This window comes from Boleophthalmus pectinirostris, unplaced genomic scaffold, assembly GCF_026225935.1.
Source record: "Boleophthalmus pectinirostris isolate CB_2022bp ecotype Guang Dong unplaced genomic scaffold, ASM2622593v1 HiC_scaffold_10, whole genome shotgun sequence".
In the NCBI taxonomy this organism is placed as follows: Eukaryota; Metazoa; Chordata; class Actinopteri; order Gobiiformes; family Gobiidae; genus Boleophthalmus; species Boleophthalmus pectinirostris.
This window is the reverse complement of record NW_026570971.1, coordinates 26,868,954-26,884,740: the sequence shown is the minus strand read 5'-3', so window position 1 is coordinate 26,884,740 and position 15,787 is coordinate 26,868,954. Positions and strand designations below refer to the sequence as shown.

Genomic DNA, 15,787 nt, shown 5'->3' with positions numbered 1-15,787 from the left:
TTTATTAATGTTATCTACTTCTCAATATCTTTTTTTAACAGCAATATCCACAAAATATTAACAGTGTGCAAGAAAACATGAGTTATGGCACATCAGAGAACAGTTACAAAAAATAGATATATTTTCTTCATAATCAAGGCAAAAAGATACAGTATGCATACACAGGAGATCCGAACACAAAAACGCGGAGGGGCTCAGAGCCGATGCAGCCGATATGAAAAAGTCTGCTCTTATTTCTCTAGCAGATACCAAATAGTCTGGGGCTCGCTTTATGTCACAACCCCAATGGCATCCTCAAAACCAGCACGATATCTACGCCACTTTAAGGCAACAACCGTCCAATCAGGAAAGCATTTTGGAGGATATACTGTGCGTCTCTGATTGTAAGCCCAACCAGCAATGGAATGATTCGAATAGACAAAATTAAAGGTGCACCATGTTATTTTTTGGGTGGAGGTTCATCACCTGCTTGTTTCTATGGACATGTCATTGCTCCGCCTATGGAATATTCCACAGTATGACATTAAACAGCTCTGCTTTGCATTTATTAAATTACACGTGGTTTTATAGCAAAAAAATATCTAAAAAAACAGGCATTCTGACTGTAAGCAGGGTCGCCTCTCTGCAGATTTGACCTATAACTTGGTCTGGTTTGGTCTCCATGAAAGAAGGTAGGAAGGTTTAATACCATACTGTGACACATTCAAGGCAAAGCAAGAACATCTTCATGGAGAAAAGCATTTGACAGAGCCTCCACCTGAAAAGTTACACAATGCACCTTTAAAACAAACAAACAAACAAACAATACAAAAACAAAAAAACACATGATCAGGACAACTTGAGTGTTTGTAGAATTGTGCATTAAAATGTAGTTATGTCTGCAGTTGCAATCCTTCATATGTAAATACTATAAGTTTCCTGAATCCTACTGGAGTTTCATGTCCGGGGACCATGTTTAACACTCAGGTTTCACTGTGCATTGTTATGCTATTACATCAGCTGCCCTTTCGCTCACTCTTCCTCACAATGGAGAGAATGGCAAAGTCAAGCAACAAAAGCTTTGGCAATAAATAGCAGGTTTTTCAAAAGGACTCCAGCTACAATAAGCAGCATTTACTAACATTTATCAGTACATAAAGCATAGGTCTGTGTGCCACGCCTATGACTGTCTGAACTGTACCATTTGTTTACATGGGAGCAACAATTTAAGTATTAAGTTTCCCGCTTATGACACAACTTTAATCTATTTTATATTAAAAACATTATAAGGCCCTTTACCATACTGGAAATCTTGCATCTTGTCCCGTAAAGATTAATAAATAAGGCAGGGCATCTGGCATAAAATCACATGTTTAAATCACTACTAAATCAGTTCAGCGTTTGTGTACTATTTTGATATCATCGTTAATCCATGCATCCTATAGGTTACAAGCCACTTTATATTTTGCACCAGTCCCAAACCTGAATAATTGCACAAGGGAGGGCATCTGACATAAATCTATGCCAAATCAACATGCAACTCAATAGGCCTTAAAGGTGCACTATGTAACTTTTCTCGGAGAGGGCCCGCCAGTTGTTTGCTTCTGTGGAGATGTTACAGCTTTGCCTGCAGTGTTCCAAACTTATCATTCTCCATAGAGACAAGCAGGTGATGCCACCAGGCCAATTTACAGGCGAGATCTGTGAAGAGGCCCCACTCACAATAAGACTGAATGTTTTTAAAGCTATTTTTGAGCAATAAAAACACCCATAATTGAATAAATGCATCTTATGTAACTTTAATATCATGTTGTGGCACATTACAGGCAAACTAATAGCATCTCCATGACGGCTGACCCACAACCTGAAAAGTCACACAGTGTACCTTTAACATCTCGATCCATGGCAACCCAAAAAAGCAACAGAGTAGGAAATAAATCACACATGCCAAGCTATTTACGTTATCATGACAACTATTTTAAGCAATGATTAGCCCACATAGCATGTTCTACTCCAACTACTGTCTGTAAAAACATAACTGCTCCTGAATTCACTACGAGCTGCAGAGGTCAGGCATGCCTCTCTCGTAAACTGACTCATATGACCTCCTCATTCTGGTCAAGCTAACCGTGACCTGGCCTGTAGCATTACTATTCAAAACTAGATAAAGAACTTCACTGCCAAAAAATGAGTGTAAATCAGCTTTAGCTTCTGCCTACACTTGGGGACAGTGACTTTAGTGTTTGATTTTGTTGTAAAGTTCTACACACGGAATATGTTTTATTTTAATGGCATCCGATTGAAACTAATGTATGTAGACTGTAATGAGTTACTGACAAAATAAAAATAAATGAAAAAAAAATATAGATATGTAGTCACAATATATTGAAATAGTATATCATCTTAATTTGAGTTTGTTTTTGTTTTTTACATGTATTTTATTTTATTTTTATTTTGCATATTTGCCCTGTGACTGTTTTCAATAAATGTACTTAATAAAATCACTATTCTATATGCTAAAAAATACTTGAGCAGCATTTCAGTATCTAATAAACTTTCATTTGAAGAATATTTGCTTTTAATTTCAATTTCACTTACAATAAGAAATATTAGCATTGTTACCACGGTAAGATATACTGTATTTACTTACAACAAGGGCACAATATATCAAAACCCAAATCAAATAGGTACCTGGCAATAAACAAACAAGTGAAAATGAATAAAATACTTTTACAATTTAATGTTGGTTTCCCATTTTGCAGTGTTCACAGTTTTCTCTCAAAGCAACATAAAAATAACAAAGATTTACTTAAGTGTGTGTTTTTTGTCTTTTAATTCTGTTACCATCATGCCAACATGTAAGACCTTTCAAACTAGCTACTAATAGAGTTTTCTGTGTACTTTTCTTGCTCTTTCTACTCGAGTAACAATGGCAGGTAAAAGCTTGGCTTGAAATTTACATGGCATATTATTGCAATGTGTTGAGTAGGCCTTGTTCTCTATATTTTGCTAAGATAATGGCACTGTATTCGAGAGTTCAGATTCAAACAGTAATCCATGCACCCCCTATAGATCACACGCCACTTTACTTTTTGCACCAGTCCCAAACCTGAATAAATGCTTAAGGGAGGACATCTGACATAAATCTATGCCAAGTCAACATGCAACTCAGGAACGTTTTTGGTAGAAGGTTGCCAGTTGTTTGTTGGTTTGGAGATTTGAGGCATTGTAAACATGGAATTTTGTGGGGTTAGGGTTAGTAATAAATATCAAACGCTGTAACTTTTGGCACGTCTGTTTGATTTGGCCATACAATTGAATTATATCTTATTTTATGGCTACTTTTAGTTGTTTCATTGTATGCTTTAGCACAGGAATTGCAAAAACACATCCACTATATTCAACTTCCTGGAGCTCATTTACCAGCACTGCAACCTCATCTTATAACTGATCATTGTTATTGTGTTAATAGTGAATTTCACAAACGTTGGTAGTTGCTATCTAGATTTTTAAATTATGTTTATTTTCAAGTTATAGTCCTGTTTTTTGTGTAACAGTTTACATAGCTTAATACCTTAATAATCATTCAAACCTACTATATAACCACACTACACTGAGCAGTCATAACTTCACATTGTCATCATGTCAACACTGAATGAACACGGGTAGCTCTCAGTTACTTGAACTAGATACAAATTGCCTGTCTCCCAACCCGTACAAAGTGTAATGTCCCAAATCTTTCCGTGCTGCCATGGAGACTGACAGCCCTCGCCCCTTACATTGTGCCAAACAGAAGCAGGTAGGTCATGGTGCCCTGCTGATAAGAAAACAGGAGCCCAAAACACAGCGGGACAGGCCAATCCACTGTCCATCAACAACCCTTAACCTACAAAAACTAGCCCAGCCCTGCTCTCAAAACCTGCAAGGAAAAGCACACAAGATGACAAGATGGCCAAAACCTACGCATGTGTCACCAGTCATTCTCTGTCAATGCTTTAGCCTCATCATGACCTCAAAGCTATCAGGCGAACTGCAGGGGAGTGTATGTATAGTAGTTTTGTGTGGAAGTTGTCCTAGTTGTCCGATCACAAAAACAAAATGTGAAGGCTTTTCCAGGTGGGAGAAGGAGTAAAGGGGGGTTGTAGCAGCTTGGATGAAATACAATGATGGTGACGCTAAATTGCAAACAGACCAAGACAATACCAGCGTATATAGGTTATAGCAGATTTAAAAAGATAATAGCGAGTAGTTACGCTAATTGCTATGCTCTTCTCGCCACTTCTATGAAAGAAATGGACTTTGAGTAAACACCAAATTGAAAAGCCTATTTATGAATTCAATGTTTAGTGTCAGAGCTCACAAAATTCAGAATTAAAACAACCAATAAGAGTCTTCTTCAGTCGACAGTATCAACAAGAGTGTGTAATACCTAATATGAGGCAAGAGATTGATGAGCTTAGAGAAGTGAAGTCTAAGGACAGAAGGCGTTTGTCCTCTAGTGGTTCTTATACTACAGATTGAGAACCACGAAATAAGACAGATAAATATTTAGTTTTTTCTCTCTAAAATCCTATAAAACTGTTTCGACAAGAGAAATAAAAGTTACAAATTAGAAATGGCCTTAACGGAAGTCTTAAGTCAACCGAATGACTAGCGGAGACTCATCTTTCAACTGTATAATCTTTAACAAAACTAAATCTTGGCTTTCTATCCTTCATTACTTTCAGTGCTGCTACAACCAACCCCACTCAAAAGCCCCAATGACACAAATGGTCCAAAATAAGAGGTGACGAGAGACAGAAACTTGACCGACATGAAGATAAAGTAAAAGTAAAAAAATCGAACATCCACAGAGGGGACGTCGTGTTTAGATCTTGTATCTTACAAACACTGTACAGGGTAATACTCAACTGACCAGGATCCATGGACTCCATAGAAAGAAGAAACTCAAAATAAAATCCAATACGGCTACTCTCAACTGATCACTTCTGCACATCTCAAAGAAAGTTTATACATTTAGTTTGTTTGTCGCAACTTCATATTTTTTATCTTCTTTTTTTTTACAATCAAGTTTGGTTTTTCAGAAAGAAGTAAAGTTGTAGAGGAAAAAGAAGGGTGTAAAAAAGAAGACACGTTGTAGTTAGGGAAAGTCGGAAAATTTTCAAGAATCTAACCTCAAAAACAGGCTTCTTCATTATCAAAGCAAAACAAAAACACTAAGCACCTTCATATGTTGAAACATGAAATAAAGTCGCCTATTGCACCTCTAATTAGGAAAAAATGGACAAAAGGGTGCCTTCATTTTCTGATATAGCTTTTTTGGGATAGGTGTAAACTAATCTGGGCATGTCTAGTCTGAAATATCACCTTAATGTGTAAACTAAAGTAATAGGAGGCATGATATTTAGGAAAAAAACGCGGTGCCCCCCTGGGTCAATACTAAGACCAATGTAGTTTCGTTCTAGTTGGCTTGAAACCTGATCCACCAGGGGGTTACATCACCAAAAATACTGTAAAATAAATGTTAAAACTGTAAAATACTATAATAAGTCCAACAAAAATATAAAACCTACATGTATTCCACAAACTGCTAAGAAAAAAAATGTACATCGAAGATACAGAGGAAAGAGTGAAAGCAGACCTGCATCTAGTGGAGAATTTCTGTACAAGTTTGGCACAGCTGGAGATTTGGCCAAAGGCTGTAGGCGGCCATATTGGGTAGGTCACAGGCAGAACGACCCTGAGCTAGGCTTGAGTAGAATCATGCTAGCTCTAAAAAAAAGGCTTTAGCCACTTGCTCCAAAGTTAATCTTGTCTATCATAGTTTAATACAGACAGGTTTAAGGTTGTAAATGTCCTACTTGAATTTTAAACATTTTGAGGTGAGACTATAAATTCATTGGCTAAAACCTAAACACACGCTCTCACAGTCTATAACACAGTTATCCATCCTTCATCTAGTTTAATCAATTCAATACTCGTTACAGATTCCTTCAGTTGACCTGGTGTACTATTACTAGCAAACTCTGCCAAAGCACCTTTAATCAGTGATAAACAGCTTTGAAAAAGTGGGAGCATATGATACTTGCTGCCCCCTACCTGTAGCCAAACAGTATGGCGTGTTTGAGTTATTTTTGGAGCGTGTGTAATGCGAGAGAGTAGGACCTGTAAAGGAGGTGTGTTATTTTTTTTTTTTATGTGAGAACAAAAACAAGGGAGGTCAAATCAGGTTAATGTGCAAATATGTGTGTGTGTGCGTCTGTGTGTGTGTTACTGAGAGCACAGGTACAAAGAGGAGAGCTATAGGATGATGCAGGGCTTCTTGTCCTTGAAAGGGTTTTCAGAGGTGGGCACCCCGACGAGGAGAGGGTCACTACGGGCGTGCTGCTCACAGTAACTCATCAGGTCTGCGGCCGCTTTGGACACCTGAGGGAGAGAGAGAATGAGATAGCGAGAAAGAGGGGGTTGAGAGGGGATAGAAAGCGGTGGGGCAGAAAGAGAGAGGGGGTGGAAGAGAGCAAGAGACAGAGAGCGAGGGAAGAGTGGGGGGGCAGAGGCGTGAGAGAAAGAAAGAGAAAGAGAGGTGAGGGGGGGTCAGGGAGGGAGAGAGGTGATAAAGAGAAAAAATAGGAGGGCAGAAAGAGCAGAAAATCGGAGTGTTGAAAGAGAGAGAGAGAAAGAGAGAGAGAGAAGGATGGGAGGGTGAGAGAGAGCAGGAGAGAGATAGACAAGTCAAGATTTAGTTCATGGACTTGCCTTTAGTACAAAAAAGGTGTGCAAAAATATAAAAATACTGATTTAATGTGATAATAAAGTATTGATATTGTGGGCTGCTCTATCGATATATATCGCCAAGAGTATTGTCATATTTTACTATTTTGTTACATTGCTACAGTTTTGTTGCTTGTTTAGAGGAAGGAAACTTGTTGATACAACACATTTGACATATTCACTGTTCTGATGATTAAAATGGGTGTGATTCATATTAACTTTGTACACAAAGAGGTTTAACAAAAACAGCCATGAGTTAGGCTTTATTTTTTTATTGAACTATATTGAATTGATTTGAAATATATATATCATATTAAATCATATCAAATCGAAAGCTCACTGTATTGAGAGATGTATCGTATCTGGCCTGTGTATCGAGTTATGTATTGTATCAGCAGCTTCTTTATGATATCCAGCCGTAGTGTATATCAATACTACCACTGAGATTAGCAAATATAAAGATAATAATAATAAATATAGCATACAAAAAAATTTATTTCAGACCTGTAGGTGCTTACAAATGCATGCATTGTTAATGTTTATAATGATTACATGGGTACATCCCAGTGTTGAATACAGTAAAAATATCACTGACTTTGATGCGCTCAAACCCTGCCTCGATCCTTAGCTGTTCCACCAGTTTTCGGGCCTGGGCGATATTGTTAGTGGTAGACATACTGATCCATCAGAAGACACCAACACCTAAGAAAACTGTAGAAAGAGAGAAAAAAACATGCACATTTTACTTATAACTGAAAAATATAATGATGTAATATAATGAGCATAATACGATTAAATGTGAAAAATAAAGACAAAAGGAAGAGCATTTAGTGGAAGTGCATTGTCACGATTAGAGCCGGAAGTGACAAAGCAGCCTGACAGAAAGTATGTAATTAGACTGGCATGTTCATGTATTTAAGCCAATAAAATCTATGGCATAACTGACAAAACTGAAAAACATAGAAAGATAGAAATGCATTAAAAACTATTATAGTTATTGTGTTGAAAATGTGGAATTAACTTATCTATATACATTATAATTTGCCAGTATAAATCAGAAGTAGTTTGTATGGTGTAAAATTATTATATTTATGCATTATGTATGTATTTAGAGCAGCTACTGTGTAATTATTTTGCATCCAATGTTTATTGATTGACATTGACTGGTGTGGTCTATGGATCACAGAATCAGCAGTGCAGCAGTGTAGCAGAAGCAGGACACTTGCGCCACCTTGAGGTCAAAACATAGAAGTGAAAGTTTGGTTCAGTTTAGTTTTGACATGGTACAGTTTATAAAGTGAATTCTGGGTCACTGGTGATAATTTTGAGCCTGGAGTGGTGTACACTATGAGAAGTTAAGAAATGTGCTTCCTCTATTCCTCTTTAGAATGTCATTTTTTATCTCATTGTATTACCCAACTTGACAATTTGATGCATGATATTAAGCTGTATTGTTTTTCAAACTTGTCACACTTTTACTCCGACAAATCCGAGAATTAGTGCAATGCAGCCAAGATTATAAACACTGTGATACCAATAGGCCTGTCACAATGAAAACTATAGTGACTTATCTATATTTATATCAATGGAACATTAATTTGGGGGTTAGTACTTATGGGTGTGGGTACATTTTCTTTGCACTAGTGAGAAAAAGTTGGTTATTTTACTGTTCTACGATTAGATTTGAGCTGAGGAGTGTTGAATTATAAACTTCTATGACTCACCATATGCAAACTTACTTCTTAACTGTTGCATTCTGTTATTTTTTTTTTATTGCAGCTCTTATTTTCTAACAATCTTGTGCATTTAGAATGTTTTGGAGGGATAATTCTGCTTTATGGTTTGGTTTCAATATTGTTTCTCATCAATATTTACACTTCAAAATGTGTTATCATGACCTAGATACCAGTATCAGACTTGTACATGTTAATCTACATTTGTTGTATGTGTCTGTCTCTGAGCCTCTAATGCAGGCTGTTCCAGTGTGGGGCTGGTACCTGTCTGGTGGGGGGTGGACACAACCCTCTCCGAAGTGGACAAACCGTTGAAGTTATGTGTGCAGTTTCCAATGAAGAAAGATCTGAGACGATTTCACTCACATCAGTTTGATCCTGTAGAGACAAAATGAACAAATATGTGTTAATTAATGCCCGAGATCAGACCACGAAATTAGAACTGCACAATGTTTACGATAATATATGTTGACTATAACAAAAAAATGTATTCTCGATCTGTTATTGACTTAATTACACTATTAAAACATTGGATGGAACCAACAGAGACAATTGTGACAACCAAAACCACAAGCGTCCTGACACACACCATCTTATATATTGGGTAGGTTAAAGGTGCACTGTGTAACTTTTCTGCTAAAGGGTCCACCACCTGCTTGTCTCCATGGAAAAAGTTCTTGTTTTGTCTGGAATGTCCCGGTATGACATTAATCATCTTGCATTTACACAATAATATGTTTTTTTATTGGCTTAAAAGCTTGCATTCTTACTGTGAGTGGGCTTGCTTCTCCACAGATCTGACATGTGACTTGGCTGTGTAGTGTCAGCTGCTGTCTTCGTGAAGATAAATAAGTGTAATACTATAATGTGGAACATTTCAGCCATGGACAGAAGCAGATGACGGACCCTCCACCAGAAAAGTTACACAGTGCATTTTTAACAGTCTTATGGGCCCCTTAATATACGACAATTCTGTACATATTAGTTTTATCATACGTAGAGTTACATGATGTTTAAACCAGTCACTAAACTAAAATATTTTGTCAACAGTTCTTTGGAAGGCAATAGTGTAATAAAGTATATTCCAAAATACATTAAAGGTCCTATATTACACAAAATTGACTCTTGTGAGCTTTAGGACATGTTAAAGTGTTGTTATCTCATCAAAAACATACCTGGAGTTGTGTTTTGTTTCATTCACACATGCTTTATTATTAGTCTGTCTACATCTCCAAAGCTCAAAATGTTCTGTTCCAACTTGTGATGTCATGAAATGGTAGTTTTCCTAGTTACCTTTACCTTTCGTTAGGTAGAGATTGGCTGAAATTATCCAAATAATTCTACTGAAGGTGTATGGAGTTTAATAACACAGTGGAGCTCTTCCTGTATCACCACATGACATCACAAGGTGGAACAGAGTGTTTTCTGTTTGAGTGAAGAACTCTGCCTAAATATGCAGGGTTTGTGTGTTAAACATGTGTGAGTGAAAGAAAACAAAACTTTGCATATGTTTGTGATGAGGAAAACATTATAACATAGATCAGAAAATAGCGTGAGATTGGGCCGTTTAATAATTTCGAAACCTTCAGAGACGCCAGATTGTTTAGGGACCATTGTTTTTCATTATGTGCAGGCGTACAAGAATCCAATTACTGTTTTGGCTCTGGTCACATACAATGACATAAAGACTAAAGCAATTAAGGGTGATAAATCAAGCCTAGCCTACCACATATTTAAAGGAGAAAACTTAATACTACACATATGGCATCCTCAAGTCAACCATCTCTAACCTTCTGCCCCACCCACCTCCCACATGCAGAGTATAAAAGCCCCTTTATGCAACAGGACCAGAGTCTGTCCCTGTCTGTCCCTGCCTGCCCCTGTCGGCCTGTCCCTGTGCCTCCCAGGAGCAGTGTGGCTTTAATTACTCCTGCTGTGAGTAGCTCTGAGATTCATGTCTTTAATTAGGGCTTTTATGTATGTGTCTGCAAGTGTGAGAGCAGAATATACAAAGTTTTATCTTGACACTTGAAGCATCGCCATAAATATACAGTTTTCTATTGCTATGCTTATAATACAGTGTAGAAAAAAGTATACATAAATATTTAGTATGATTAAACATTTAGGCATTGTTCAATAGTAGAAATACCTGAATCATATAACAAAGAAAGCACTAGGCTGTGGTCCACTAAAGATAGCCTATTCTTGAATCGATTTTTAATTGACTAAAAGGGGACTTGGCATGGCACTGGCAAAAGTTCTCAAAACCATTAGGATCTTGCACAAAAAACTATATATACAGAGATGTACTTGAAAACACCATCTTATATTTGATTCTTAGAAGCTTTAAGACATGTTAGAATGTTGTTACCTCCTCACAAATGTACCTGGAGTTGAGTTTTGTTTCATTTACACTTGTCTAAGTATTTCTGTATTATTTGTCTACATCTCCAAAGCTCAAAATGCTTTGTTCTACCTTGTGAAGTCATGAAGCTGTAGTTTTCAAGTTACCGTTTAGAGATCAACAATCTTACAGCTGAAATCATCCAAATGATTCTAGAGTGAAGGTGTATGAAGTTTAAAATCACAGTGAAGCACTTCCTGTATTACTACCCAGTCTAAATAAACAGTGTTTGTGTGTTAAAAATGTAAGAATGAAACTAACACAACTCCAGATATGTTTGTGATGAGGAAACAACATTATAACAGATCAGAAAAGAGCGTAATTTGATAAAGGTTTATTCACACAAACATTGACTGGCCATACTGTAAGTGGATACACAACTACATAGTCACAGAAGCACCATGGCAACCACTTAATTGACTATTTGGCTTATTGACTTGATTATACTGTACCTGTCCTGCAGCCTACCTATTGACCAAAACCAGAACAGTCTGTTATTGTCATTTCCAGCCATTCACCATAAACACAGATACACCATTACAACTAATACAAGATAACATGCTATTTTAAAACTAAATATATACACTAGAGAGGCTTGAGCCAGGAGATAACCATACTAATAATATGCACATAGAGGCTACATTTTGCACGTCATACCATTCGTAATAGGCTAATAATTGGATGTATGGCCTAGTATAAGTAAGAAACAGTGCTATTGCCTGTTGATTTCCCTAACTCGCTTTGGCATACGCTACACTCAGATGATGGAGCCCTTAAAAGCAGTTAAACATCCTTCTTGTCTTTTGGGCATCTCCGTGCTCACGAGCCCTGAAATTACCCACAATTACGCGCAAAGGCAAAGGGAATGAACCAAAACTGTCTCCCGTTATCGGACTCGGCACATCCTACCAAGCGACCACAGGGAGTTGGTGGACGAGCCCCTCCAGCCGCAAGAGAAATATGCATGATTCCTTATCGATCCTCGCTGCTCCGCTCGGGCCTACTGTACCGACTAGAGGCCCTTGCTTGCTTGCTGCTGCTGAGAAAACACAATGCGGGCATTTTGATGGATAGAACAGCATGTCCTCTCCCTCTCCCGTGGCTATTCACTACACACACGTACAATCACGCTTTTACGCACACCACTACACCTTGGTCACATATGATATTTTTCCCAAGTGGAGCGCGCCGTAGCTGCCGTACAGTATGTCAACGCGAATAGGCCTTGGTGAGGGAGAGGTAGCGGGGTGGTGACATGTTCTGAGTCGAGCCAATGTAAAGGCAAAGAAAGCGGCGACAGTGCCTCTTATCTCCCGCTGTAATGCAAATGCTAAAGGGGCCTACTTGGTAAAAATCCAGCGGTTGGATTAAGACGCGCGGTTCAGTGGTCGAGCGGCAGGCGGATCTTCGCTGACCCCTCTCCGGTCCTTCCCACACCCTTCTTGCCGGTGAGAAAAGGGGCTGGGGGAAATCCGAAATCGTGACACGGTCTGCTACTGGAAAACACGGCCGACGCCTTGGTGGAAATGGACAGAAAACAGCATAGAAACTCACCTCTTGATGTGCGCCGTAGCAGTATTGGTGATTTAAAGGGCCAGATCCGCTGGTTTCTCACCCTCTCGCCGCTCGTTCGCTCCCCGAGCCAAACGCCTCCCCCTCGGATACCGCTGTCTGTCCACTCCTCAGCCCCCTCCCCTCGCCTCTCCGCTGCTTCCTTCGCTCCCTCAAGCAGCAGCAGCCACGGCACAAGCAAGCACTGCCTCACGCGTTACTATGTTCTTTCATTAGTGGATGGCCCCTCACCCTATAAACCAGGATTTTTTTTATGGTTTATATGGTTTAATATATGGCAAACTATGAATAGATGTGGTGATAGACAAGTTTCAATTAATAGTCTAGTAGTGTTTTGCTTCTTTTTTTGCATTTAATGTCAGTTGTGCTCAATAAGAACCACTGAGACAAATGATTTTCAGTAGCATCATTTTGCCATAAGAATAAGAGACCATAACCTAAATAAAAACGTGCACAAACTTGGGCTTGTTGTCATAGAAACGTGATCAAATAATCTAGTATTTGAATGTTATTTTTGGGATCATTAAGGGATATATTTGTAGTATTTCCATGCATTTCTAAATAGGTCTGCTATTCGGAGTCAATGGACAACGAAAAAAATAATTATCATTGTGTAACTTCATACAACAGGCCTCTTTTAAGACTGGAATAATAATTGGATGCAGGGAAATTATGTTTATTTTTGTGCGTAAATCTAAAAGTGCAGATTTTCCAGTTTACAGGCTAGTGTTTTGGGTCCTTTACCGTTTTGTTTTCAAACTATCAGAATCCACCAAAAATAAGCATGCTGTTGCCTCTTTTAGGTGCACATCTGGCTGTCCCTGCCGAAGTCTTCCCTGAGGACCTACAGTACCAGTTCGAGCACACGGTGGCGCCATTGGTCCGCCAGTGCGCATGTCTTCTCTGGGGAGGTGTGGGCCGCTCCTTCTATTCCTGTCAGACCCGGTACAAACAGGAGAGCTGCACACGCTGGAGACTAATGTGGACGGAGATAGAAACGGGGCAAGTCCACAGTATGAAGTGGGGGGGTTTAATTTTTGTTTCTTACCTGATTTATAAAACAACATGGTCACACGTACAGTCAAATATCATTTAGATTAGATTAGAATTAGATAGGGACAGAAGTCAGTGTTTCTAGCCTGTTATAGTTTCATAAGAAATATCTGAAATGAAAATCTTATTTTTTTTGCACTTTTCTATTTTGGGGCAGTGCAATAAAAGGTGTGACTTGGAAGTTTTCCGACAGAGGGTCCACCATCTGCTTGTCTTGTCTGCTCCTTAGTGCTCGGCATCCACAATATTAGACATACCTCTCTCCAAGGATACAAGGCAAGTTACAGGTCAGATCTGTAGGGATGCGAGTCGGCTCATTTTTGAGCAATGAAAACACTACTATAAATATTTGAATAAATGTCATATACGTTTCATTCTATGTGACAGAAAAGTTACACAGTGCACATTTACTGAACATATATGTGACATAGGCTAGTAAACATGACAAACCGCTATCATAAGTCAAAGGTGCATTGTGTAACTTTTCTGGTGGAGGGTCTGTCATCTGATTTTTTTCCCATGGAGATGTTACTGGTATGCCTGAAATGTTCCACAGTAGCACTAACCTTATTTTTCTTGCATTTATTTAATTACAGATGTTTTTATTGCTTAAAAAATCATGAGCGGAGTCTCTCCACAGATCTGACGTGTAACTGGGCTTGGTGGTGTCACTCTTTTGTGTCCATGTCTAATGCGATACTGTGGTGCATTCTGGACAAAACAACAACATATCCTTGGAGACGAGGAGGTAACGGACCCACGACCACGATTTTCTTAACAATATGTGTAATATAATGTTATGTATAATAGGATTTCCATGTTTGTTACTGTACCAAATTTGGATTCAAGCAGAAACAGTGAGGCCAGATGGCACCAAAACACCCCGTAATCCAACAAATACCCACCTTCCATTTCCCTCTTCATGAGACACATTTTCTTGCAAACCTTTTAAAATAACTGCACAATGTCTATTTATACCTACAGGGTGAGAGAGAGGACTGCACTGGCCTCATTTTCACTGATGTGTGAAATTATGCTGATGTCTATACATTTACTGTACTCACCTTCTTCTGCTCTGTCTCTCTCTACTTCCCTCTTTATTACTTAATTTATTTATTTTGCCTTTTATGTGTATTTTGAAGCTTTTCTTGTTACAGATTTGTGTCTCCTCTCCTCCTCAGAGTCAGCAGCTTGTAGTGAAGAGGCAGTTTGTTACAGTGGATTACAGACATTTTTGGTGGAAGCCCGTGAGTCACTGTTGTGCCCTTCTCTCTCTCCTTCTGTCTCTCTATCTCACTCTTTCTGCCCCCTCTCTTTCTCTCCTCTTCTTTATATCCATCTCTATTTTTCTCCTCCTCTCTTTCCCTGCTCTCTCTTGCTCTCTCCCCTTTTTTTACACATTCTGACCCCATGTTTCTCCCTGTCCCTCTCTCAGTTTCTCTTTCTCTCTTTCTATCGCTCTCTTTCTGCCCTGCTCTTCTTCTTCTTCTTCTTCTTCTTCTTTATATCATCTCTCTCTTTTTCTCTCTCTCTCTTTCTTCTTCTTTATATCATCTTTCTTTCCCTCTTTCTTATACTCTCTCTTCTTCTTCTTCTTCTTCTTCTTCATATCATCTCTCTCTTTCTCTCTCTCTCCCTATCTTTCTTCTTCTTTATATCATCTCTCTTTCTTTCTCTCTTATTCTCTCTTTCTTCTTCTTTATATCATCTCTCTCTTTCCCTTTCTCTTTCTGCCCTTTCTCTTCTCTTACTCCTCTTCTGTCCATCTCTCTACTTCTCCTTCTCTTTCTCCTTGTGTGTGTCTCAGTCTTTCTTTGTCTTTCTTTCTTTCTGCCCCTCTCTTCTTCCCTCACTCTTTTTTTATCCTTCTCTCTATCCTCTCACTCATTATTTCTTCCCCCCTCTTTTTCTTTCGTTCTCTCCTTCTCTCACTTGTAATATTTCACTCTATTTTAGTTGCTCTCTCTCTTTCTTTCTCTCTCTTTCATCCCTCCCTCTCTATCTCTCTCTCAAACATGAAAACCACCCACACACTTTCCTGTTTGAGAATATGACATGACCTTTGTCTTCAGTCTTCCTCAGGAGTCAATAATTGAACCATCAGCATCTGGGTGCCTGGATTTGCACAAAAGAATTATATTTTCTTCATCTCGTTATACATTAAAGGTACACTGTGTGACTTTTCTGGTAGAGGGTTCACCACCTGCTTGTCTCCATGGTGATGTGATTGTTAAACTTGTCTATTTTGCATTTATTCTATTACAGGTGTTTTTCT

The 15,787-nt window shown here is 38.6% G+C and overlaps 1 protein-coding gene across 2 annotated transcripts; it reads right to left on the bottom strand.

Annotated features, from left to right (window-relative positions):
* gng7 (guanine nucleotide binding protein (G protein), gamma 7) lies at positions 1 to 12,538 on the bottom strand. 2 transcript variants are annotated; one of them, XM_020919027.2, is made up of 4 exons: positions 12,442 to 12,538; positions 8,748 to 8,861; positions 7,346 to 7,461; positions 1 to 6,405 (listed from the first exon to the last, which is right to left on the bottom strand). In XM_020919027.2, the coding sequence occupies exons 3-4, from the start codon at positions 7,424 to 7,426 to the stop codon at positions 6,280 to 6,282; spliced, it is 207 nt and encodes a 68-aa protein (XP_020774686.1). In that variant the 5' UTR covers positions 7,427 to 7,461; positions 8,748 to 8,861; positions 12,442 to 12,538; the 3' UTR covers positions 1 to 6,279. The 2 variants fall into 2 exon arrangements, with proteins under 2 accessions (XP_020774686.1, XP_020774687.1); XM_020919028.2 differs by lacking the exon at positions 12,442 to 12,538 and adding an exon at positions 12,232 to 12,311.
* Positions 12,539 to 15,787: the final 3,249 nt, after the last annotated feature.